At 41.6% G+C, this 27,313-nt stretch overlaps 1 protein-coding gene and 1 long non-coding RNA gene across 2 annotated transcripts; both read right to left on the reverse strand.

Annotated features, from left to right (window-relative positions):
* Positions 1-4,157: 4,157 nt before the first annotated feature.
* On the reverse strand, positions 4,158-23,789 carry pcp4a (Purkinje cell protein 4a). The gene is made up of 4 exons (XM_083987451.1): positions 23,703-23,789; positions 9,212-9,263; positions 5,923-5,955; positions 4,158-4,381 (listed from the first exon to the last, which is right to left on the reverse strand). The coding sequence occupies exons 1-4, from the start codon at positions 23,709-23,711 to the stop codon at positions 4,251-4,253; spliced, it is 225 nt and encodes a 74-aa protein (XP_083843577.1). The 5' UTR covers positions 23,712-23,789; the 3' UTR covers positions 4,158-4,250.
* Positions 23,790-25,365: 1,576 nt separating this feature from the next.
* On the reverse strand, positions 25,366-25,761 carry LOC310997645. Its single transcript, XR_014595948.1, has 3 exons — positions 25,694-25,761; positions 25,542-25,616; positions 25,366-25,435 (listed from the first exon to the last, which is right to left on the reverse strand). It is a non-coding gene; the product is annotated as an uncharacterized lncRNA (long non-coding RNA).
* Positions 25,762-27,313: the final 1,552 nt, after the last annotated feature.

Consider the following 27,313-nt stretch of genomic DNA (forward strand, 5'->3'; position numbering starts at 1 on the left):
TAAGAAGCTGTTTTTGTTCCTGTCTGCCCTGGCCCATTTCTGTTCTTTCTGTTTCTTTGAGTTAGCCTGAAGGGAGAAGAGTTTGATCCAAAATGCTGTGAGGTCATTATGTCAGTTTCTATGATTAGTTTCTATGATTAACTGTCTTCATTATGATTATACATTTTAACAAGAAAAAAAAAATGTCACTTTTTATTTTTAACATGAGTGTTCACCATGGTGGCACTGGAATAAAGAGAAACTAACACAAAGTTCAAATTTGATTAATAAAATGGCTGTTCCCCAACGTGTCCTCCGCGGGTTTGACATGAGTGACTGATGGTGGTGTGGAGGTGAGACACGAGCATGTGGGTCTGCTTATTTCACCATGGAGACAGCAGCGAGGCGCCCAGAAGACCGTCAAAGCGATCGATGGTGGTCTGTCGGTGTCAGTCTGGTGTCTGGCCTGCAGGTGGCAGTGTTGTAAAGAGTTGTGTTGCACCTTTAAATTTCTTTGCAAAGCCTTTTTCCAGCCCACGCCATCCTGCTGTGTGGAGATTACTGTTGAAACCGTCATCAGAGGAACCTGACGTCTTTATAGGACTGAAGTTTAATCATTTCTTCTAACTTTGGGTTTGGCTCCAGTCGCCTCTAAAGTTCAATAACGGGTTTGGAACATGAATGAATAATTGAGTTTTTAGACATCACCTACAGTATAACAAGAGCAGACACATTTCTGAGATCTTAAACATGAAGTTGACAACTGAATACAATGAATCCAGACACATGTCAGTATGCAGACTACAAAAACAAAGTAAGTGAGTAGTTGTGAATCAGAAAACCCTATGAAAAAAAACCTATAATGATCTAAAAAAAAAAAACAAAAAAAAAAACAGGAGAATACACTACTTGTAACAAAGTTAGGGATATTCAGCTTTTGGATGAAATTTCAGACCTTAAAATGCACTTAACAGGTGAATTTATGTTATGTTTATTTTATATGGACATCACAAATACATTAAGACTGTTCCAGTGGACAGACCAGATGCTTTGCTTAAGTGTGTTTAGCACAAATGCTAAATTTCAACACCAGTCCATAGGTGGCTAATCTAAAAATACAGAACATATTATCAACAGTATTAGATAAAACCAAGTGCATGACAGTAGCATACTAAAAAATACAGAGCACAAGATCAACGAGAGGAGATTGAGCAAACAGAAATCTTAATTTGACCTTCTCTGAACTTTTGAATACACGTGTCCAACTGTTCAGTGTTTCAGTACCTATAATATAATATCACATGCTGTTCTCTAACAAGAGGATGAACTGCAAAAATCATAACAAAAAGAAGTGTCTGATCCATGAATTGACACTAAATGTTCGAAACAGTCCTCTTCATCCTGCTGTTCACATTCTGACACCATGAGACCAAGACCACACGTGTAACGATCCATCAACAGATCCTGGACCAGTCGAGGCTTCAGACGATGGGATGTTGTCAGAGGGAAGTGTCCACTGAGCTCAGAGCGTCACAGAGCGTCATCAGCAGGTTGAACAAAGAGAAAGAGTCACAGAAAGACAGAGAAGTGGACGTCCTTTGTCCACATAACAACTTACAGTACTGAGATGTTGACATTTTTAGTTGTGGTACTGTATACCCACCACTGTTATTAGCTTTTGTTTCAATACATTGTTTGAGATGGAGAAATTACCCTTCCATACTTCTACTTATATGCCATATTTTCACAATATAATATCACTGTAGCATGAACTTTTTACATTTTCCATAAATTTCACCTGAAAATTGATTATCCTTAACTTTTTCTGAGTGGTGTATGTCTGCACTTGGAGCTCCATCTTGAACACACACCTTTATGAAATAACAGAGCACATTGTAGCCCCCCAAACAACTTAGGTGCTGTAAAAATCTTTTTACATATTGCCGTTTCATACACCACTGTGGAACATTACAACCACAATTCAGAAAATGTTCTGTACATCATCTCAGGATGATTAAATCCATCAGTTTAAGATGGTCTGAGGGTGAATCTGTTTTTAATGAAGCTGCTGAGACATTTAAATGTCACCTGCTCTATAAATGACACCAGCAGCTAATGAAGGTTCCTTCAAAGTCTTTTACCACAGGTGTGAACTGTGAAGTCAGACGATTTAAAGCTTCACAAAGAAGAAAAGAACTTCCTTCCTTGGTCTCTTTTACTAATTGAAGACCTTCCAACCTGCCACTCCGAGGCTTCTGCCTGAGCCTCACATGTCCTGCCTGTTAAATTGGCTGCACGGTTTCATATCAGTGGTGGGAGGTTTAGCGGGGGGCCGTATTACTCAGTGTGACAACTGCATCAGTCGTCTTCCTCTGAAGTCCACAACAAATTAAGCATGGTGACAGAGATTTACTGGCCGCCGCACCGGGTGGTCAATAACTGCTGTCATAAATAATGTCCAGGCTGAACCGAATTCTTTCATCTGATCCGCCGGAGAAATTTGAAGCTGTCGTCCGGCTCGGTTGGGGGAAATGATGGTGAAAATGTTCAGTAATACACATGGATACAAAAACATGTCCCAATGTAGAGCTGAGGCAGTGAGCACAGTTTCCTTCCTGTGCAATTTGCAGCACACAGCTGGCCTTGTCAACGCCTTTTTTTTAAAATTGTATTTCCATGCAGTTATTGATTCCCACAGCTGACAGGGAGCAGACTTGTATCCACAAACATATTTCGATCAGGTCTATTGTGATAGGCCAGTCCTCATTTTTAATAGTTTCATGCAAGTTAAAGAGTTGGAACAAACAGAAAACTGACTTGTATGTGAAACCTTCAATGCTAGAGCCACACTCCACTCATCACATTTAACATAATTCCTCCTTAAAATGGCTTTATGCAACAGTTTTATTAAGACTGTTGGTCTAATCTAAACCGTAGTCAAAATTGTGAAACTGGTCCCAGCTCTTTGTGGGATTCTCTGAAACCTATACGACTTGACAGTTTGAGGCTTAAATGTCCAAAGGCCTTTTATTTTTCTTACAATAAAGTGTAAGAGAGGTGTGGATGAAGCTATAGCTAGAGTATGTTCTGCTTGTCAGCCATGGCTACATCCTTTTGCTAACCTCAGTGCTGCAGTAACACAAACTGAACCACGGGGGCATCAGATCAGATAACACTCGCTGCTATCAGCAATATGGGAATAAGAGCTGCGCTTTCTGCAGGGATTTTAATGCTCTAACACAGGAATGTCCTTCTCACTGTGGTCCAATAGGATCTCACTGCGCTGATTAGAGTATATGATGATCCAGTGCATCACGGTGATTGAGTTTATTGTAAGGTCATTGCCCAGGAAAGCTAAAATCTGTCAGATAATCCTAAATGCATATTCAGCCTATTTTTTGATATCTCCTCTACAGGTTTACATTGATTCATCTGAATATACAGGACTCACTGAAGTCTATCAATATTATGAAATGAATGACAGTCAGTCAACAGCACTCCTTTACAACTCTTTATTTATTTTTCTGTATGAGTGTACATGGATATGTGTATGTGTGTTTGTCTTTATGTGTCTGTGTGCGTTTATGCAAGCATGCATGCATCAGTGTGTGTTTGTACATGATACACTGGTGAGCCGATCGAACAATGACATGGATTAAATCACATGGGAACGTGAACAAGGACTCAAACTGGAATCGAACCACAAGCACAACATCTAGAGTCTCTATCAAAGACACACAACTCTATGAGCCTAATGTCACCAGGGGAGAAAAATATGATCTAAAATATAGATATTGATTATTTCAAGAGCATCAGTGTGAAACTACTTAGCCTACGACTGTATGGAATCATTTGGGGGAAATGTCCTTTACAGACGTCCAACGTCACCTCGTTAGGATGAAATCATGACCCAGGTTTTAGTGTCAATCAGAGGTGCAGGTGCCATAAGAAACATTATCAATTATCAATATGTGTTATAAGTTCTACATACACAAGTGTCATTGAAGTAAAAAACAGAAATAGCAAAATAACAGGAAAGATTCAAATACATACATCCAGATTTTGATAAGATTTTTGTATAGAAGTTAATAATATACGTTACAAATTATACACAGACTCTCACAAAGATACTGTTACAGCCCATTGACCACCCAACCGCTGACCCCCACCCCCACCCTTCCTGTTTCAGTTCATGACGGTGCAGTTTGATTGACATGCAAAAGACCGGGCCCACGTCGTCAGGTGAAGGCGCATCACACGGCGCTCGCTCTCTACGACTTCACATCCTGCTTCTTTTTCTGGAATTTCCTGAACTGCGACTGGATGGCGACGGCGGCCTTCTCTGTCTCAGGGTCCTTCATGTCGATGTCAAAGTCCTCCGGGACGTTGTTCTTCTTTTCATCTACGGGGAGAAGAGGGGGAGAGGAATGAGATGAGGTCTGAGATTCCTAACACATAGGCCTACATCTTGTTTTGTGCTGCATATGATTCAAACATTTCAAGCCGTGCTCATGTCGTCCCTTCCATCTTCCTGTTTGAGTCTGATCTGTTGGTCTGTTGTTGCATCCACTATACTGGATGGATTGCCATGACATTTTGCATGCATGCATTTAACATCCCATGATTCTCTCGCTCCTTTTTATTTTCTATTTATACAGGCTTACACACACATGTACAGACAAAATCAATGCTAATCAAATTAACATTCAAACAAAGCGATCTGTACATACACACCCATACATACACATACACATACAAATACACTCACATACCTACATATAATGAAATTAATAATAGTAACAACAATAATAAAAAAATAAAAACAACTAAAAACAAAACAAAACAATACATATATATAACAGTATAGCAAATATTAGCATAAAGTAAAATAAAGTGCACAATCACTATAATGTAGCAGCAATGCTAGCACTGTCATTGTGAGAATGTGAGCATTAAGAGGTTATAGGATTTAGCTCAAGACACTTTTGCTGCATTTGCGTTACATAGAAGGCGGATATGAAAAAGATTCCCATGTTTATGAGGTGGGAGTGTCAGCACCATCAAGACAGTTGTGTGATTACAGTGGATCATGCAAGAGTTAAACACTAAATACTGCATACTGACCATGTAACATCAGATCTGCTCCTTTTTTCTTTCTTTTTTAAAATTACAATCAACAATGGTAAGAATCTACATTTGTTTTGTTTTCAGGTGCTTCAATCTTGGCTAAAAAAAATCACAGTAGTAACTAAATGGACATTCAGAGTGCATCACAAAAAACATGTTATTCATACTAAATGATCTGAATCTTGCTCTCTGTTCTTAGACCACAGCAGCTGATCTTCCATTTTCAGTTTCAAATCTTTTAAGTTTCTTGCTGATTTTTTTATTCTTGTCAAGGATTAATTATTAAACATGAAAATAGGACTAAAAAAATAAATGGAGTCATAAAATGTACAAAGATAATAATATGTCATTGCATTATTTACATGCACTTCATTCTGTTGCAGTGAAGAAGATGTTGTTCTTTTATGACAGAAGACAAATCATCTAATCTTCCATTCATAAATGAACTACATTAGACCTTTATTATTACTTATTTAAAGGCTCATTATCATTAGATGACATTATCATATACATCCATTCTCAGTGCTGAAGTGGTCAGTGCCAGAAAGCAGATGGAGAGGGAAAGTGAAAGGAGTGAGAATGTTCAGATAGATCAGACGTGGCTTCAGTTCTTTCTCTACATCTTATACAGTAGATTCAATGAGACACTCACTAACACCCCATAGATCAGTTGTTAATTCAAGCAACACAGTGGTCATGCAGGGCAGAGGTCTGTGCAGAGCTGCTGTGCAAAGTGTGAAAAGTGCAAAGTGTGCGCTTCGGCAAAACATTTAGAGAAAAAAAAAGACACTTTTTCCAATGACCTACAGTACTCACTTTTGGCAGGAACCTTTGGTTGACCTTGAAGCCCTTGAATGACATATATGTGACAATGAGAACAAGTTCATACCTCATGATGGCAGAGGCCAAACAAAACCTGTCTCTGTCTCACAGCGTCTTACTCCACTCACACCTGCTCCACAGGGTCGATGCCCTTTACACCACACAGAGCAGAAGGCTTCACGGGCCGGGAGCATCACACTTTCAGTAATGTGTTGCTCTGCTGCATGGATGAATCAAATTTACCACAATGGATGATGGGATTATTTCCATAAGAGGTTTGCAAAAGGTCATGTTTAAATTGGTTCCTGTGAGATTTAAGGCAACGTACGTGTGTGTGTGTGTGTGGGAAGTGATTGATGAAGGCCCGGTCTGGAAAACATTAAGCAACGAAACCAGCGACAGTCGACCTGTGCAGCCGAGCAGTGAGTGTAAAACCTGAAGCACAAGTTTGACTCAAGGGTTTTCATACAGTTACTATATCCTGAGCCAGCGTGTCCCTGAACATGTCATAGCACCTTTATTTATGTTTCACAGCGTCTGCAGGCTGGTGGCAAATAGCTGTCACATGTCATCTATCATTATGTTTATGATGACAATGTACTCAGTCCACTTATTCTTGTTCTACTTAAAATTAATATGATTAATTTTGATCAAATACTTTTGAATTCTCTATTCACAGTGTACGACAGCTGAGAGTTGATGAATAAATATCACTACGTTCAGGTCAAATGAAGAAAAAGATTATTATGTTGTTTTAATCAAAGGATCTGTTAGAGTTTCAATGTCACTTCATTTATCTATTTTTTTTCTTTATTTAAGAATATTTTAAACCACTAAGTTCAATCACTGCAGAGTGCGACGAATGGGAGGGAAAACAGGAGGGAAAAGTAACAGTCTTGATATGGTATAATGTATTGTCTTTAAAGGGACATTGTGTAACTTCTCCTGTTATCTATTCACGAAAATCGATTATTTTGTCACCGCGGTAACGCAGTGAGCAGGAATGGAGCGTTACACTGATGCTGCATTCACCTGCAGTCGGGCAGACGGCCGTCGCTAACAAACCAGATGTCATTTTAGTCACAGAAGTCGAGAGAAAGCCGATAAAACCTGGGTCCGGACCACTTGTTTACATAGAGGCTTGTTTATGAGGTTACGTGCATCTGCCGTCTGCCCAATTTCACGTGAATGCAGCATGAAAAATACGATTGAGTTGCTTGCGATATACAACCGCAACGCTAGATGGGAGGAATTCCTACACAATGTACCTTTAAAAAACTGTTGTTTTCTACCAACATTATAATTATTAGGTCTGTGCATGTGATGATAAAAACAAAAGGGTTAGTGCCTCATAGTCTGATTACTTTTTAACACCATCCTCAATGCAAATGTGTTTTCTCTCTATGCCTCCCTTCTACCTGGTAGGTAACCACAGAGTATTTCATAAATGTGTTCATAAAAAACTGTGTGACTATATAACTTGTTTTGTGGAGCTCTACACTTCTGACTGGAGCTGCCATGGGAAAAGAGAAACTCTGACTCATGTCACTGCTACAACACACACTGAAAAGGTTCCCTGCGACATTTCTACTGCATACACAACAGTAATAGAGTAAGTTGTGCAAAGATGTGTGTAAAATGTGTCCTTTCAAAAATCTTTAAAGTATAAGAGATCAGCTTTTCTCTTGTGTTAGGCCATGTATATTTAAAGTGTACCTTTCTATACTGCCACTATGAGAGTGAGGGAAGTTCAGTTAAAAGACCTAAAACAGAGGAAAGTGGGAACAAAATGGAATGAGTGTGAACAAAAGAGTGTGAAAACGGACAAATGTCAAGCGAATGCAATTCACGCCTTCGTCAAATTCAATTAAGCCGCCTAAAATCCCTCCTGACCACGGCCGGGTGTTTCCCTCGCGGAACCGAGCGCGAGCTGCAGCGCACGCACTTCATCATCCCAGACGTTGGGACAGAAATCCATTTCAGCCTGGGACTGAACAGTGTTATCAGCAGCCCCAGAGAGAGAGAGAGAGAGGGAAAGAAAGAAAGAAAGAAAGAGAGGTGGGGGTGACACATGGTCTCAGGTACACAGGAGACACAGGAAAAGCTTTATGTGCAGAAAGAGGCTGAGGAGCTGCAGCGAGCGAACGACGTGCTGCGATTTAACCCGCTGCGTCCACTGTGTGAGGAGAGGCTCGACTATGAGGAGCTGAGATTACACTGAGTGGCTCCTCTGTGTATTGTATTATGGGGCTGCCATGAAACCTAATGCAGTAAAAGTGCAGACTGCGGAAAGCGCCTTACGGATTTATTGTAGTAGCACAACACTGTCTGCTACGTGTGTATATCCATGAGAATAGGCAGCTTTTTTTTTTCCTCCAAGCTTCAGAAGCATCTGCTGGTTCTGAGAGAGGTAAATGATTCACATATGTCTGAGATGATGAAAACAAAGACACTCTCTGCTCTGAGATTCATTAGAAACAGACCTTATGTTGTTGTTTATTCTAAACTCATCAGGAGGGTGGAAGCTCAGCACTTTACACCGTGTATGAATTTCACTGGATCCTGCTGAGAAGTGTGAGCTCAGTTTTACTGCCTAACACTCCAGGGATTTGAATTACATTGTTATGCCAACAATACCATGGCCTAGTTTACAGAACAGGTCCTCCTGCTAATTTTTCTTCTTTTTTTGCATTGGTTTTTATTATGGAGTTTATGATGGTGTTAATAAGACATAACAGTAATGTCAGACAGTCAGGGCGTTGGACAGTGGCTCCCAGTATTCGCTCAGTTGTGTAGTTAGCAGGTCACATTTCCAGTCTGCACCAGCTTCACTGTCACATCTAGTGGTATTTACATGTTGATTGTGCTGCTTATTGACATCCCTTTCCTCATTAAGATATCAAATAAACCAGTGTTGATGTAACTAAGTACATTTACTTTACTGATGTGCTGCAGTTTTCATCCAATTCAAAGTTTCTTGGACTGCATTTTACTGAGAGATGTGAAGTCCTTTATTATATTTGGCAGATGCAGTTAATAGTTCTGTGATATATTTGAGTAAACTGTTGTGTATCCAACTGCTAATGTGCTAAAGCTTGACAAAAATCATAAAACTGATTATAACATGATATGAATCTTTAGACTCTGAATTATTTATTCTTATAAGTTTTGTTCTATTGCAATATGTCTACATGCTGTTTTTACAACAACATAGATATTAATAAGCTCTGCGTGTTTCTTTATGATTTGACTTTTCAGCCTGAGCATGATGGGTAGAAAATACCTTGGACAGCAGCTGGTTTGCTGTTTCCAGTTGCTGCTCCGGATGCTTGTCTCTGCAAAGACAAGAGAGAAAACAAAATGATCATCATGTTTCTTTAAGATACAAAAACAACAACACCACATGCGAAGAAAAAACATCTCTCGACTCTCCTCCCAATAGATTTTCTTACTTCTTTTGTATAAATGCTCATTCGTGCTCATTTAAATGTTTTCAACATACAGCATGTCTAATGTTCCTGCCAGAGGAAACACCATGGGACTTGCACTTGCACTCACCAAACCCAGTCAGAGTGAACATGCTACAGGAGTCAGGAGGAGATACGCTGATCTATAATCCATGTTTGTGCAGCAGAGACACGCTCTCTCTGCTCTAACAGCCCCCGACTGCTCTCCCCTGACAGGCTGCTGCTGCTCTGCAACAGCACCAGCTGCACTCAGCCCCCAAAGTAAGACACAAGTGACAGAGAGGTTTGCTTCACACACACACATCCTAAACATGCACACTTGGGGGAAATACTATTATTTGGCATCTTTAGTGGATGGAAGATACTTTTCCAACTTAAAATGCAGGATCAATGTGTTCCTAGAATCAGAGCATAACTCAGACAGCTGAGGGATGTGGGTGGGATTTGATTTACAGCGCATTGTATTTCACAGCAGGCACCATCGCTCCATTATCGCTCGGATTGAATTATTAATCCCAATGACTTCTCAAACGCCAAAGCGGGTTTTGATTTATCCAGGTCTAGTAGTAGTTGTGAGAATGCAAAAATAAAACTGGCTGAGGAGGAAACTCAGATTGCCGTCGTCACGAGAGCCGGTGGAAGGGAGAGAAGTTGTTTGGCGGCGAGTGCCATCTGTTTTTCTGTTTACACGCAGAATCAAAGTGAGTAAATGCCACTGGGATTTGCGGCACCACGCTGACTCTCATCTGCCTGATTGTTGCTCCGGTGTTCAGCGGGGCAGCAGCAGTGACACACGGTGACGGAGCTGTACATCACACCTCCACCCACCAGCACACGACTGAGCAGTCAGTCAGTCAGAGCGGACAGTAGAGACAGTAATGTCTGACTGATTGTTGGAAAATGCGATGTAATATGGAGAAATCAAGACAAATCCACAAAGCTGAGATCAATAACCAGCTGCTGCTCTGAACTGTCTTGTTTCTTGTCATTTGACTCGATTTTCCTTCATTTTCCTACTCACTCTCTTCTCTTCTTTTCTATTCCATCAATTTGGTCTCCTCTGCTTCAGCGCTTATCTCCAACCAGCCACTTACTCACACAGGCCTTAGACACAACGACAGTATGAGAGAAGCTAGTCCAAGTTCAAAGACTTGGATTAGAGACACATTAGATCTCATTGCTGCTATAAAACATTTGTAGGAGGATTCACGAGGAACAAAAAAAAAGAAAAAACCGTGTGGGAGCTATTTGTGTCTAAGGTTGTTGTCATTGAAGTATCCTGAGTAAGAGTATTTTTGTCAGAGATGGTGGTTTATATTTATCCAGGATTCATGTGTGGCCGTATTATCAAATAAACTCTAAGATAATTACTGTAATCCACGTTTCTACCTCCATTTTTTTCACTTTTCTCTTTTTTGCTGCACTCCTGTGGAGGTTTTCATTTTCTGATAATAATAATAATGTAATAGTAAGTCATTTCAGCACATTTCCTTTACACTAACCAATAAAGAAATATAGAGAAGAAAAGAGTTTTAACATAAAAATCTGCATGAGGATTTCCAGAAGCAGTGAGTGGGTTTCAAATCAGATGTTTGTGATGGCCCATCTCAGTCTTTGCTCAAGCTTGAGTAGGCGCCGATTCCCATCACCTGCTGCTCACTTCCAGCAGCTGAGGAGGTTTTTTCACTCTGTTTGCCAGCAGCATCGTTAGGGAGAATATATGAATTTAATTATAATAGGACAGAAAAGCAGCTGAGCAGGTGTACTGTATAAATACAGGGGTAGGATTTCAGAGCTGAATGGTGTTTCCTGATATGAAACCCTGCACAACCTCTTGGATGATTTATTCATTTTATCCTCATACAGCTTTTCATTTTATGTCTTGCATTAGTGTCCCCGTGTAGAGAATGAGCAACAGAACTGATGCCTTATTTAAAGAGGCAGTAAAATATGAAAAATGAGTGAAATATAGTTCCAAAACTTTTTTTATACTAGTATTAGCAAATTCAACTGACTGTGCAGAATCACCACTGACACATCACGTGTTGTCAGCTCTCAGCAGCAGATCTCCTCTCACTACTGACTGAATGATCCACTGTTGGCTCACCAGTGATTGTTCTCTACAGTGGTGCGTTCGCTGGCTGATGTAGGCTACATTAGGATACCATGTCCAACATTAAAGGTAGCCTATTCAGAAAAGAAAATTGATTTTGAGCCCACGATGGGTCTTAACAAGTGTAACCATTCATCTATCAGACGATGTAGCCCAAACTTTGTGCCAAATTGTATTTTCGAGTAAATCCGGGATGAAAGTGGGGTCGTTTTTTTTCCGCATTGGATAATGCAGGCACACGAATTACGCGTCACGTTGCTCACGATTCATCAGCCTACTCTGGAAGTAAACTCACTCACCCATAAAAGACGTGCTAACCCGCCTGCCAAGCAGTTATCAACCTCTTGGCGAAACGGTTAGCATCGTCGCCTGCGGTGCGGGAGACTGTGGGTTCGATCTTCGCCTAGGGCAAGTCCGAAACCTATGGTCCGAACCAACGTTAGCTAAACACACTCGCACACATACACACACTGAGCTCGGTCCTGCCCCAAACACTGAATATCCCGCCCGCTCGATAACGACCAATCAAATTTGTTTTTCTTAAACTCGTGCGGCAACTCGTGGAAACTCGTGGAAGAAGACATGACAAACAGGACAAACGGCCATTTCTGAACGCCTTTAATACAAGAAATTATGGTTTATGGAAGAAAAAAAGGAAGGAGACAAACTACAAATTGAGAGGCTGAAAGGCTGCTTAATAAAGTCTAACTTGCTCATTTCTAACATGTCTCCCACACTGATGTAGTGAGGCCTCTGCAGCTCCACATGCTGTATTTCTAGATCACTCCAGTTTTAAAAGCACAAACACAACAACCACCACCTACACTAAACCATGTCATCTAGAAAAAAACAACCTCAGGAACAAACAAATGGTGACACACAGGACTCGTCACTTGTATGAGCGAGGAACAGGTCAAATGATTCATAGCCTACTGATGCACACGAGCATCAGCTGTCACTGCAGATTCTGCAGCCTAGGACATGTGAACTCCTCCCTCAGCCTGTGGCCGTCCACTTCAGCCAACAAGGGGTTAATCCTCACACCTGACAGCTGTGACCTTGACTTCAACCTGTCTCTGTCTCACTTACAGCATCACGAGACAACAATCTAGATCCACACTGGCAAAGGAGCAGGTGCCACAGGAGCTTTTATATACATGAATATAAATAGAGAGATAAAATTAAAAGAAGAAAGTTTTCAGCATTTATAGAAATACCACAATTAGAAGAGCTTTGTAAAACACTTTAGGAACTGGAATAAAGCAGTTAAAGAGGTAAGTAGCTGAAGAATCATGAAAGTAAAGTGAAACTAAGTGATTATGTAAACCCAGTCTTTAAAAATGGGAGTTTTGAAGTGTGATTTGAAAGATGAGATTTGGCTAAGCCTCTCTCGGGCAGACTGCTCTGAACTCGGAGCTGTTTGAGAGCAGCCAACTGGGACTAAATACATTTAATCTGGCTGTGGAGGAACCAGTAGGAACCTGCTATGGGCTCACAAAGGGTTAAAAAGGTGTAGCTATGATGTGTCATGTAGAAATACCAGCAGCACTGTTGGTCTGTATCACCCAACGTCACCGCAACAGAGAAGTGTAACAACTTTGAGATTTGACTAACAGCGTAATATCTCAGCTCTACCACAGTTCACATTCTGGTTCTAGTTCTGGTTTCACACCAGTAGTCGGTTCAGTCCGTTGTTATTTCATTCAATTGAGCACAAAATGACTCTGCGCTTGGTTTATAGCTCAGCAGCCGACTGTTTACAATCACCTTATCAGATTCTGATTGTTTCTGTGGCGCTCTCCGTCACATAATCTGTTTTTAATGAGGAAGTAATTCATTCGGTGACAGCGGTGATTAACCCGTCTCTCATTTGTACAGGTGCTGAACACCTCTAATATCCACAGCGTCAACTAGACCGTTGGGGGAACACATGGCTGAACTCCACCTCCCTCTTCATCTGCCATTATGAATAATATATCTCATATACTGACAGTGAGCACAGTTACCACTTACTGTTACATGGTTACCTCTGTCAGCTGTTACAGCATCAGCATCAATCCTATTATATATCAAGTCCTAGATCCAGACTACGGTTAAAGGGATAGTTCACCCAAAATTCAAATTTCACTCATTATCTACTCACCCTCATGTCGACTAAGAGCTGTGAGAATTTTCAGAGTCCTCCGTGCCTTCTCTGAGTTACAGGGGGCTCCGTGCAGCAGTATTTGTCCATATAATGGTTGTGAATGGATACCAACTTTCTTCGTCCAAAAAGACACACCAAAAAACATCCAAATACCTCCATACTGCTCGTCTGTAATGTCCCTCTGGTATTGAAGCCCCGACATGAGAAATTGTTCCGCCGGTCAGTGCAAATCACGCAAGATTTGCACGGAAGAGCAGTGAACTGAGACACTGGGAGCTTCCGCTACAAACAAGCTTAAAACATAGACTTATTTCATTTTTTTCGGAACAATTTCTCATGTCGGGGCTTCAATACAAGAGGGACATTACAGACAAGCAGTATGGAGGTATTTGGATGTTTTTTGGTGTGTCTTTTTGGATGAAGAAAGTTGGTATCCATTGACAACCATTATATGGACAAATACTGCTGTGCGGACCCCCCCGTAACTCAGAGAAGGAACGGAGGACTTCTCACAGCTCTTAGTTGACATGAGGGTGAGTAGATAATGAGTGAAATTTGAATTTTGGGTGAACTATCCCTTTAAGCATATGCTTTCACTGTAAGTGATTATAGTCATTTTATACTCAGGGCTGATGCACCAACACATAAACATCAACTCAGAGTCAGATACATGGCAGCAAACACTCTCTCCGTCCTGCCAAACAGGACAGCTCCTCGTTATGAGGCTGGATGAGAGGAGCTGCTGAGCCTCCCAAGCCTCGGGTGCCAGTAACACAGTGAGCTAAACTGATCCGAGCACAGAGCTGCTGGCTGCTGTTAGAGCGTGGCTCGCGTTCAGCTAGCGCAGAGAGACGCCTCGGTGTTCGCCCGCTTCCCGCTCCCATATGCTGAAGACAGAGGGAGCTTGACAAATGGATGGCGATGATGATAATTGCATTGCTAATGATGATGTCCTTCTGTACAGTGTATGTGTGCCACATGGTTCTTCTGTCTGTCATGGCTGACTAACATTGTGCAAAGCTCCATAAACACTTGATGTTATTTTGTTCACCCTTGGGCTTCTGGATCAGACTGGAGGAGTTGTGTTTTTAGAAAACATTGCAGCCTCATCAGTCAGATATGAGACACAGAGCAGCAAATGTCCAAAAATATCAGCATCAGTATCATTAAAGCCTCCTTCAGATGGCAGGAATGAAAGATATACTGCCTACAGTAATAGGTTATAGAAAGGTCACAGATGGCTTAAATGTTGTTTCACTGTTTTGCTACAAACTGAACCAGAGGTCAGTGCAGCATCTTGAACTTCTCTTCTCTTCAATCTAAAGGAACTTTTTTTTTTTGATAACTTAACACTACTGCAATATAGTTAAATTAGGAATGAAGGAGTTAGTAAGAGAGAGCACATCTCTCCTAGTTTAGCCTCACTCCATTGGCTTCCTGCAGGATACAGAAAATACTTCAAAATCCTTCTGCTGACTTATAAGGCTCTTAAGGAAAGATGAGGTCTTTAAGATAGGACAGAGCTTTTTCATTATCGTCCCAGTAGAGCACTTTTCTCCCAGGATGCAGATCTGATAGTGGTTCCCACTGTCTCTAAAAACAGACTGGGGGGGTAGAGCCTTCAGCTACTGTGGAACAGCTCTATCCATGGGTCAGAGAGGCAGACCACAAAGTCCAGGCTTAAAACCTTTGTATTTTAGGCCTTGGTCTTTTGCACCCTCTCTGTGTTTTCCACAGATTTCTCCCGAGCTCCATCCGTCTGCCCCAAACACCACCGCCTGCATCACCTCATTTCCTCTGCTCCCATGAACCAGCCTGCCCAGCAGTCCTCCCATTAAGCTGGCCTGCTCTCCCTGTATACACTGCAAAAACTCAAAATCTTACCAAGAATATTTGTCTTATTTCTAGTCAAAACAAATCTAATTCTACTTAGAATAAGACTCATCACAAGTAGCTTGTTTTTGACACGTTTTACTTCTTTCAAGCATATTTTCACTTGAAATAAGTAGAAAAATCTGATAGTGGATGAAGTTTCTTATTACAAGCACAAAGAACTTGCTTTCACGGGCAGATTTTTCTACTTATTTCAATTGAAAATGTGTTTGAAACAAGTGAAATGATCTAAAAACAAGTTATTTTTTAGGTAATGAGTCTTATTTTAAGTGGAACGAGATTAGTTTTGACTAGAAATAAGACAAATATTCTTGGAAAGATGTTGGGTTTTTGCAGTGTATGGCCCAGCCCGCCCACCAGAAGCTGCCTACATCAGCTCCACTCCGACTGAACAATCCCAATTTATCCCATATTCCCATGTTGTGAAGTGTTTTCTTCTCTATACACAACATCTACTGCATGGATCCTCCTGTTTTTTCCCCTGTTAAGGATTTTCTTGGGAGTTTCTCCTCATTCGATGTGAGAGTCTAAGGGCAGAGGATGTTGTTATGATGCTATGTAAAGCTATTTAAGACACACTGTTCGTAAAAATGGGTTATACAAATAAACTTGCCTTGCCTAGGGTTAGAGTTAACAAGGGAACCAAATCGGGTTAGGATAATGGTTCGAATCATTATATTGTTATCTTTTCTCATTTAGAACAGGAGCAGTGATACTTAGAAACCATCCATACAGATCAATTATACACAGCAAGTTGATTTTTTGCTGTCAGTAAAGACTCAAATTGGAACATGTTGAACTGGTGCAACTTTCCATCACTGCTTTTTCTTGTGTTTTTCTCTCTGACCGACTGAGTTCATAAAACACAGCACTGGCATGAAGGGTTGGCGTGGACATGGAGGGAATTGGTAAAATAAATAAATTACCTTCTCAGTGTGTGGGGGGGGGCTATTTTTGGTTCTTATGGCAGCCTGGGCTCCCTAGAGAGACTCCATGCTGCACTCAGGATCTATTAACAATTTAACGAGGAGACGGCAAAACTAGGTCACAGACAGCTCATCCAGCACCATTACAACTCCTGAGCAGCTTCCCCATGCAGCACCAGACCAGAAACAGGGACGACACGGCAGCATGGAAGAGTGGCACCGCTGAGGGACGAACATGCAGCATCATGGTGGATCGTATCGTACTGTACACTGTAATTAGTTAAAACGACGTTTCTGTTCTGATTAATCGCCCTGTGGCTGTGGATAATTAAAAAGCAGGTTAACAGCTTTTCACTATAGTTTCTGTGGTGATGTAATAAGGCGGCGGGGACGCTGGGGTAATTACAGCGCAGGTTTAAAATAGAACTTTAATAATTGATCTCAAACATTTGTTAAAACAAATCCGTGTTTGAACAAGACCATGTAACATCAATCTTTTTCATTTGACTGGAGCCAGTCAAACAACAGGGGGTAACTTTACACGATCTCATATGTTAAGCTGCTGCAGCGACGTACATGCATCCACACTTCACTTCTTTGCATTTCTGCTGTTGCTATCTTGCAACAGTCATGAAAGAGATAAAAAAGAAACTTTCTTGAGTTGCTAATTGAGTCAAGAAGACCCCAAAAAGTGAGTTCACTGACTGTATCTTTTTTTTCCAACTGCCAATTTGTCATTTGGAGACAGTCCAGTATTATAATTTCTTTTCAAAAGCTGATGATAGAAGACATGTTAATGTGACGGTGGAATAATGGACCTGTTCTCGCCTAATGCATTAAGACTGTTGTTTTAGGCAGAGGGGTTAGAGTATGAAAGCTGGCTGCCTTCCTCTCTTTCTAATGCTGACATCTTCACTAATTAAAGTGAGACAGTTATTTCCCCACACTTCAGTTTAGTTGGATGATGGTTGGTTATGTGGTTTTCATCATAGTTTCTATAGGCCTTTGTTGCTTAAGCAGCGAGAAGGCACTTTTCCTCTGGCAGTGGGTTTAGCTACTCAGTGATTTGACTTAAAATGTATTTATTTAATGAGACACAACTGCAGATTGGACCAGGCAGGCACAGAGACTCAGAAATCTCTCACTTCATCACTTTATCTCCATCTATCCATCCATTGGTTATACTGCTTATCCATGCAGGGTTGGAGTCAATCCCTGGCTCACATTGGGGGAGGGGGTGGGGGGATGGGAGGGACACATTGGCCTGGCCACCACCAGTCTATCACAGAGCCAACACATTCACATTAACATTCACATCTACAGGCAATTTAGAGCCACAAATTCACCTAATTGGGAGATACTGTGTGGGATGAAGCCGGAGAGAGAGTCCACACAGGGAGAACGTGCAAAGTCCCCACAGACTCTCACTGACCTCTAGTTTTTATTTGTATTTGTATTATTTGTTTTTATCAATAGTCCAGATGAAAAGCAGTGAGGTCCATTCAATGTCCACCACTGTTTCTGAAACATGATGTTGTTGATTGTTCACTGCCTCAAAGCTCCTAAAACCAAAACCATGTGCATGCACTGACTGAGATTTGCTGGTGTTTCGTCGTTGATGCTGTTCTTAATTCTTTACATTTTGAGTGACATATCCCTTTAAAGGAGACATATGATGCCCCCTTTCCACAAATTAAAATAGTTCCCAGGTGTCTTAAAGACATATCTGTGACATGCTTTGGTCAAAATACCACCATCACAGCTCTTTTCATCCTCTCAAAACAGCTCTGTTCAGAACGGTTGGTTTCAGTGCCTGTCCCTTTAAATGCAAATGAGCCACTGCTTACCCCACCCCTTCTACCGGTCCCAGGTAGGGGCGGTATTATGCAAATTCGAATCCCAGTTACATCACTGGAAGACAACTGAGGGAACAGCTCGTAAAACCACATGGATTCCAACCTATAGGGAGTCTGCACATTACAATTTTTTTTGTCAATTCTCACATTTTGGAGGCCAGAAGGCAAGACAAACAGCCACATATATGTTAAAGAGCCTTCAAAAAGTGATATTTCCATTAACATGCCCCCTTTAAAAACCCATGGCAAACACATAGCCTACACTTTGTTACTCCCAGCGCCAACTGGCTGTTAAACAACATCACTCCAGTACTAAGAAGGTACACTCCAGACTTCCAGCTGGACTTATTCAAGTAAAACTAATGACAAAGCAGCAGGTTTTACCACAGAGCATGAGCATGCATTAGGCAGCGTGGGTCACACAGCAGCATAAATTACTGTAAACTGCACAGAGCATTCCCTCTCTGTCTTTTCGACACGACTGCAAACACACTGAAGGAATAATTAAAGGAGGAACATGCAACATTTTTTTAATATGGTGGTCAACACGCCACAGATACTGTTTTGATCTGCTCACATACAGACACGGCAGGCAGTGTTCTGACTGACTGAAGCGTTGCAGCCACACAAACTATTTTTATTTATAGTATTTCAACTATTTTTATTCAGACCCCGCTACATCACCATCATGTGTTCGCTTCAGTCGGATTTTTTTGCTTTGATTAGCTGGCTCGCTGCTTCAGTCACAGACAGCCACAATATGAGGAGGCAGGTGGTGGTGTGGGGTGAAGTCTGGGACACTCCTTACTTTTCCTATTGGTTTTTAATGCTGTTGATTTTAAAATCCTGTTTTGGGATTTATTGTCTTAATCCTCAGTGAAAAACAGAGATATGCAACGGTCAGTGATTTACACGCGATTTTTATCACTTAAAAATTAAATGTTTTTGCTTGTATTCCTATAAGGCGACTGTGATATTACACAGAAATCAGCTGGTGGTCTCAAGTGTGATCATATGCAATCCCTCAGAGATGATGTGTGACAGGGCTCAACCTATCTATGAGGTCCTATGTAAAAGCTGATAATGATACTATAGCGCTGATCCCGTCTTGGCAGTGTTAATATAATCTGCTCCATTTTGTCTTGTATTGACTATTCGCATCCCACTCCTCACTCACTCATGTCTGTCTGTCATCTTTGCTCTGCAAAGCCCGGCAGAAGCCTGGATTACCCCGGAGCCCAGGGTTACAGCGAGTGAAGGCACCACCAAAGCCTGCTGACAGTTTAGATGGATTACAGATTATTTCAATGTAATCTCTGCTCATTGTTTAAAGCAGGATTAGGGTCAAATAACATGCCTCACAACAACAAATCAGGCAGAGTCACAGATTAAATTGTGTTTATATTTCAGGTCCATAAGAAAGAAAATCATATTAAATCAACACGCTTCCAATGATCTCTGAACGTTTCCTCCCAGAGTGGCAGAGTGGGCTTTTTTTTTTCTTTTTCTAATCACCACTTTAGTTTGGATCTCAATCACTTTATCAGTGTTAAGTCAGCAAACGCAGTTTTAAGGAAAATCCATCCCCAACCACTTTTCCCCCATCTTAGCTTGCTGTCCTTTTTACATTGATCAGCAACTTTTAACGCTCTTATCTCATTCATTTAATAAAAAGGACTCTAGTCCACTTTGGATGATGAAACAAATGGCTTTGCCAAGTAGCCCCCATAGCCACCACCACTCTCACTGTAATTAAAGAATGGGCTAGGTGAGCGCAGCAAGAGACCACTCTGATGCATTGATTGAAGGACAGGACAGCTCATCTAAAACATGATAACTCTGCTTATGGCAGTCTTTTTAATAATTACATTTTCAAACTGATTTTATACTGATGACTACAGAACTGCCACTTAATTATTCATACCCTCCCTGCCCTCCCATCAACATACAGACGGCAATTCATCACCAAGTAAATGACTTTATATCCTGAAGGCCAGGCAAATCCCACAAAAATGTAATGTCAAGCAGCACTTAAGCACGCTGCGCTGCAATTAACTAGCAGCAGAATTACAGAGCTATTACAAGACATTCATGTTTCCACTTCTGTTATCCCGAGTCTTATTTGCATCAGCTTTTAGCAGCTGGAGTTGTCCACTAAAAGCCTTCAATGTGCTGCTGAATCTGACACCTACTACTCTCATCTTTTACACTGATGGGATGGGAAATTTCTACGGCGTCAGATGTCTTGAAATTAAGGGATAATTTCAGTTTATTACAACTCAGTCTCATTTTTGGACGTCTTCCTGTTGGCTACGGCTGCACGGCACGTCACAGTGTCGTACATCACCAAGTTAACTGCTGACATGTGAAAATGTGGGGGGTTTTATGACTATGAAGTCAGAGGAAGAAATAAGAGCTGTCAGAGAACTCAGCTGTGTTCCCTAAACATCCATCACTGTCTGCTGACCAGCTGTCTGGCACTGACTGTACTTGGGCTCAGTTTCCTGCACAATGAGGAATTATTAGTCCCATTTCCAATTCCCTCCCTCCTTTATAACACATATACTATTAACCATGTTGTTCATTGTCTCAGTTTATCTAAGTCCTCTCCAGTCTAGCATCCTCCCAGTGTTCCCTGAAGGCTGCACTGCTGCTGCTCACAAGTGATCTCAGTGATTTAAGTACGACTGACCGGCACTGACATCCTCACAGTCCAGCTCTGATGGTGGACGGTGGACAGCTAGCAAAGCTTTAACTGAACTCAGAAATCACAGATGAACATTTTGCAGGATGTGGCTGAGTCTGGTTGGGACCATAAACATAATTTTCCTAGTCTTATCTGCCTGTACCTTCCACTAAGTGCCATATATCTCATATCATTTTCTTATTTTTTTGGACATGTAGCCTACTCTTTCTCTGAAATAGGGACAGACAAGAATGAGATGGTATATGACAGATAAGTCACATTCCAACACGGTGTATCACCACATAGATAAGCACCAGTGTGTAGAGGGGGTGAATCTAACCAGTGATGGCACACAGAAGAAATCGTTTTTGGGGGTTTTTTTTGCTGAAAATGTGAGGGGCAGACTGACATCTTGGCATGTGCACACACAGTTGGCTGAAGCCCCTCCACTGAGTGCCATCTCATTAAAGTTTTGTTGAACAACCTGAGGCTTACACAGAGGAGGATTAAGTCTCCACACCATGATGTGATCCAAACAACATAACAGCAGCTGCTAATAACAGTGTTGCACTCAAATCTTCACATCAGATGGGTAAATATGATGCTTTTTAGGTGGAAGTCAAAAGAAAACTGAATGCTCTGATTACATTCCCCACATAAGAACATGTGATTTGCAGAAATATATCCGCATGAACGGGTAATTTAGTATGATTCTGAATAAGTAGCATAAATGGTGAAACCACTGAAACACAGACTGCATCAGTCTAAAAATATTATAACTGTAATTTCAAAGCCCATGATTGGCTGGGTAAAGAGCAGCCTGAAAATACTGAATTGTTCATTACTATGGTGACAGGCCTCACATTTAAGCTGCTCTCAGCAGGAGCCTCAAACTGCCTGATGTTTATGGACACTACCAGAGATGAATCAGCTGCAGCAGAGACTCAGATATGGCCTCATTTCTACACATTAATCATAGAACATATTTATTATATTACAATACACTGCCTGCAAATGATGAGCATGATATCATCGATGTATATCAACGTTCTGCAGAAGAATAAGACTATTATATTTTTGTGAGTTAAAGATATGAGGTAATTGGATAGGCTTTGAAGGCAGTTAATGCCAGGTTTCTCTTTTGTGAAGAAACTGGTTTAAACTGGACTTGAGGGACAATTATGTTGATTAGCAATATAACTTTGTGAGTGTGAACAGAGAAGAGGTGAGGGTGAACTGTGGAGTATGGAGTATAGGATTGATTTTTATTTAATTATTCATTCAGAGCAACAACCTGCATGTCTTAGCCTCGGCACTCTTCATAGGTTCACGAATCCATCACTGACATGAGATGCAAGTGAATTTCCAGACTTCTCCTGTGTTTAATGTCTTATTTACGAGACTCCAGCTTCACTGTCTAAGCAGCAGTACACAAGAGAGCAGAGAAGAAGTCGGCATCGTGTGAGACACTGTACAAAAAAGACAGTGCATGTCCGCGATAAAAGATTCATAACGACAGAAGAGGCAGCAGCGGTTCAGATGTTGCAGATGTTGATCAAGAAGTAATATCTCTCATTTTCAAACAATTATCACAGCTATTTCTGCAATTTTATTTCACATTACTGAAGAAAGTCTCCCGCATGCAGCACCAACAGTGGAGTAAAAGGCAGCAGTGGTGTGTAGCTGCGAGGACTGGACACCAACCACCACAGGCAGCTCCACATGAAGAGCAGGACACAGAGTTGCAGTAGATTTTCTATGCTTTTAGTAAGTCCAGCTTCTCGTGATGAGGTCTTGCTGGATCCACTAGTGCTCCCCTGTGCACACCATGCTTTATTTCTATGGGTTAACAGCAAGCCTTCAATAATTCAGTGACTATAGGATGTGTGCTCTTTGCCAGAGAATCATCTCTCGAGAGGCGATTCTTGCCGGGGTCCTCTCTAATCTCCACTCTTGACATTATCAGGGATTCATCATCACCTCCTCTCTCTCTGGTCCACATATCAGTTGTAAATGGCTAAGCCTCATCTAGAGAGATACCATAGACCAGTTGTGGAGGTCAATCCTGCCTCTTGCTTCATGTAGGATTGAGCTTTTAGTTTGAAATGTCAACATTATGACACGTTTAAATGTATTCAACAACAGTCTCATGCACTGGCTCTGTTATTAGCCTACTGACATTTCAAGTTTGAGAGATTTGATGTTCACATCTGCTACTCATTTCACCCTCTCTCTAAAATATCAAACATAATATAGTTTCATTTTCAAGTTATAGTTATTAACAGGGAAATAGTTGGTAGCCTATGGGGAAGGTTTGATTTTGTGATCTAAGTAGTCTATCTCTAATTATAATTATTATGATCATTAGGATTACTATTGTTGTTGTGGTTGTTTTTATGATTGTTGTGCTGTGTAATCTTAAATCCTGTACACTAGGTTGCTGTGTTGTGAAATGCAGAGTGGGGATCCTCCTAATCCCCAAAGCAATCTTCATTATTTACCCTCATCCTCTGGTCAAACATTACTGAATGTAACAATTAAAAAGCAATACATCTTATACCTCGCACAAAACGCTATAATGTTTTTCTATAGCCGATTTTTTTTTTTTTTTTTTACACTGGTGCGTCGTCTTGAGAACTTTTTGTCACAGCAGAAAAGCTTTTTTTGCGTCTTGAAGAAGAACCTACCTCACTCATGGCTCCGACGCTGTGGATGTGTCTGTGGATCCCAGGTGTGAGTGCTGCCAGCTGCCTCGAGGTAACGTTACACTCCTCTCCAAGACGCTCCGCTCTCACACACACGCGCTGCTTTTATAGCACGGACAGCCCCACGCACGCTCCCCACTCTCCACTCCCCACGCTGCTCGCTCACCACAAGCTCCGTGAATCCAATAGGCGCAGGTCTCCTCGTCCCCACATCTCCTTTTTTTTTTTTTTTTTGTAACATATGGGACGCTAGGACCCAGGTCACCAGGTGGGGAACCTAGCAACAGCAGCCTCACAGTACATGAGACTAGGATCTCGCGGGACTTCGCAAGTCCACGTTTGTTCTCGTAGCTCACCCTCGTCCATGCTCCTGTTGCCGGCGTCGCAGGTCTGAGAAGAAAAGAGTGTGTCGGTTGGTGCCATGAGGGCGGTGTTGCAGCTAGAGTGCGGTGGATGTCCTCTGGATCTCCTCTTGGGCAACCACTGTCCTCCTCCTCCACCCCCAACCTTTGCTACCTTAGTGCCTCCAAATAAATAAAAAAAACCAAAAACAAAACACACACAAAAAAAAGCCTCCGCTACCCTGCTCACAGCGCCAAATGTGACCGGCACTAGGATTACTTGTGTATGACAACGCCACTCTCTTTAAAGGGGAGAGACCCTGGACTACACGCAGTGTGACTAATTTACAGCAACCACTCCCCACTCAGGTTAATACCTATTAGGGCAAGGACAAGCAGAGGCTCTTGAAGTTGTACAAAAATAAAGTTTATTTTAACAATATCCCCTCAACAATAAAATCAATACTTTTGTATTTGATAAGGCTGATACCTAGAGTTGGACACACACATAACCAGGTGAATACTGTTATGTATTTAAAGGTTCGAAGGCACTGCACACTTCAAAGACACTGCACACTTAAAGGTTCAAAGGCACTGCACACTTAAACAGCTCAAAACACTGTATACTTAAAGGTTCGAAGGCACTGCACACTTCCAGAGCAAACATTAAATTCTACGACACCATGGAAAGGTGGATGGTCACAACTATCAAGATAAGCGCAATAAAACAAAAACAAAAATGGAGACACTAATTATAAGGATTTCTGGGAGGAGAGAACAGTGGCTGCCCTGCCGACGTGTGTCGCCAGTTCAGCCTACAAGACAGAATAAATACATTACAAGAAATTCAACAGTATTATTAAAACTGACCCAAATGATACCCATGCCCAGTCTCTCGTACCTGCTTTGAGCTAAGCTGTAGCGCATCCAGGTAATACAGTAGATAGACTGGGACAGCTAATGCTGCTTGTCATAAAGTGCTGATGATTAATATCTACAAATATAACAGGAAATACAAAGTTAAATAAAGCACCGAATGTACAGCAGCAGACAGGTGGCAACATCATATTGGGTGGACATATTATTAGTAGCTCCCACCTTAAACTGCTACGAGGTAAGGCCTACAGGTACGAGGTACAATGCAGTTTAACCCTCATGGCACCAACAGACATACTAAAATGCACTGAGAAGTAATATAACAGGAAATACAAAGTTAAATAAACCACAGAATGTACAGCAGCAGACGGGTGGCAACATCATATTAGGTGGACATTATTAGTAGCTCCCACCTTAAACTGCTACGAGGTAAGGCCTACAGGTACGAGGTACAATGCAGTTTAACCCTCATGGCACCAACAGACACACTAAAATGCACTGAGAAGTAATATAACAGGAAATACAAAGTTAAATAAACCACAGAATGTACAGCAGCAGACGGGTGGCAACATCATATTAGGTGGACATTATTAGTAGCTCCCACCTTAAACTGCTACGAGGTAAGGCCTACAGGTACGAGGTACAATGCAGTTTAACCCTCATGGCACCAACCGACACACTAAGAATGCAAGGAGAGGTAAATAATCTAAACTCAACATTAAACACAAGCATATAGACCCAGAAAAGTGTTTGTACCTCTTTTCTTCTCAGACCTGCGACGCCGGCAACAGGAGCATGGACGAGGGTGAGCTACGAGAACAAACGTGGACTTGCGAAGTCCCGCGAGATCCTAGTCTCATGTACTGTGAGGCTGCTGTTGCTAGGTTCCCCACCTGGTGACCTGGGTCCTAGCGTCCCATATGTTACATTTTTTTGATTTGCTTTGAATAATCCTCCTCATGACTGGCTCCCGCCGTATATCTGTTGTCAGTGGGGTAGTACAGACAGTGAGCTGATGAAACGGTAAGCATAATAACGAAACACATCCTCCCTTTGAATAGAAGCTATAAGAAAAGAAAAAAGAAAAAAACAATGAGTGTGGTGAGCACAGTCTGCACCACAACACAGTGAATGTCTGTGGAGCACCAACAAAACCTCTAATTACAGTAGGCTACAAGTTAGTCAACCAACCCTGGTAACTATTGTTGATGGAAATTTCGACAAAATCAATTTGCAATAGGCTGAAAACAATTAGCGGTAAATTGTTGCCCGATGATTAAAAATTACAAGAGTGTGTACACCACCATCATGATTCATTGGTGTGGGCTACACAGCCGCTCCATTTAGCTTAGCTTACCGGTTAGCTACGTTAGCTCCTCCAGCTGGACAGCAGCATTCCTGTTGCCATGGTTTAGCCAGGTTTCCATGACAACGTAAAAAAAAGGCATGTCCGTCGCTACGACCATTGATCTAATACATCCAAGCCAACCAAGACTTGATCGAAAACAGAGAAGCCTGGGGTAGACACCTCCTGGCTTGCCCCACTTTGCGTGATCTGTCGCACCACCTGCGGTAACGCCTCCACGGTGGTGCTCCAGGTGCAGTCAAGGTCTTTCCTGGTCCTTCACGGCATAGAAACCAAAATTATGTTCAACAGCCTGTTGGTGTGACAGGTGTATGTGTATGTGCTATAACTTATAGCACATACACCTGTCACACCTGTTGTTCTACTTGCACACACATGCACTGCATTTTCACTGAGGGAGAGGCCGCCACAAAAGTCGGTAGGCCTAGCGCCTCCATGTCCAACATTGAATTAGAATCACAGCTAGCCTGACAATATCATTAACATGTCTAGTCTGGCAACGACCGGTAGATCGGCTCAATCCAGGGGGCGGGATGAAGGCTGTCTTTCAAACTGCCTCTGCACGCAATAGGGTAGCGCTATGACCAATCAGAGCAAAGAGCAGGATGATGTTAGCCTGACAAGCCAATTAAAATGTATGTCGTCATCACGTTAAGCCCGCCCAACGACTCTCTAAACAGATAGAGCGCTGTGGTTGGTAAACACAAACGGTGTTAGAGATTCAAAAAGTTCCTATGGCTCGTTTCTAGACCCACCTACGGAGCAAATATATTTGCTGCCGCTAGGGTTCATCTAGATTTCTAGGCTAAATCACAGCACCATTTTCAAGACAATACATTATCTAGGATCCAGTGCATGTAACATCCAATTTCTGGAATTCCACCGAGGAAAAAAACAACATTTCAACAACATGCCCATTTAAATAATCCGAGAACCGCTCATAATCGCTTCATTAGTGTGCATGTAAATGCACTCATTGTGTTAACAGAAAACACAACAATCATAACTGT

This window comes from Trachurus trachurus (genome assembly GCF_905171665.1).
Source record: "Trachurus trachurus genome assembly, chromosome: 14".
NCBI lineage: Eukaryota > Metazoa > Chordata > Actinopteri > Carangiformes > Carangidae > Trachurus > Trachurus trachurus.

Coding starts and splice junctions, on each gene's coding strand:
- pcp4a (XM_083987451.1), bottom strand. Junction 5,956..9,211: donor CAAACCAGCTGCTGTCCAAG/GTATTTTCTACC, acceptor ATGTCATTCAAG/GGCTTCAAGGTCAACCAAAG. Junction 4,382..5,922: donor ACCAAAGGTTCCTGCCAAAA/GTGAGTACTGTA, acceptor TTCTCCCCGTAG/ATGAAAAGAAGAACAACGTC.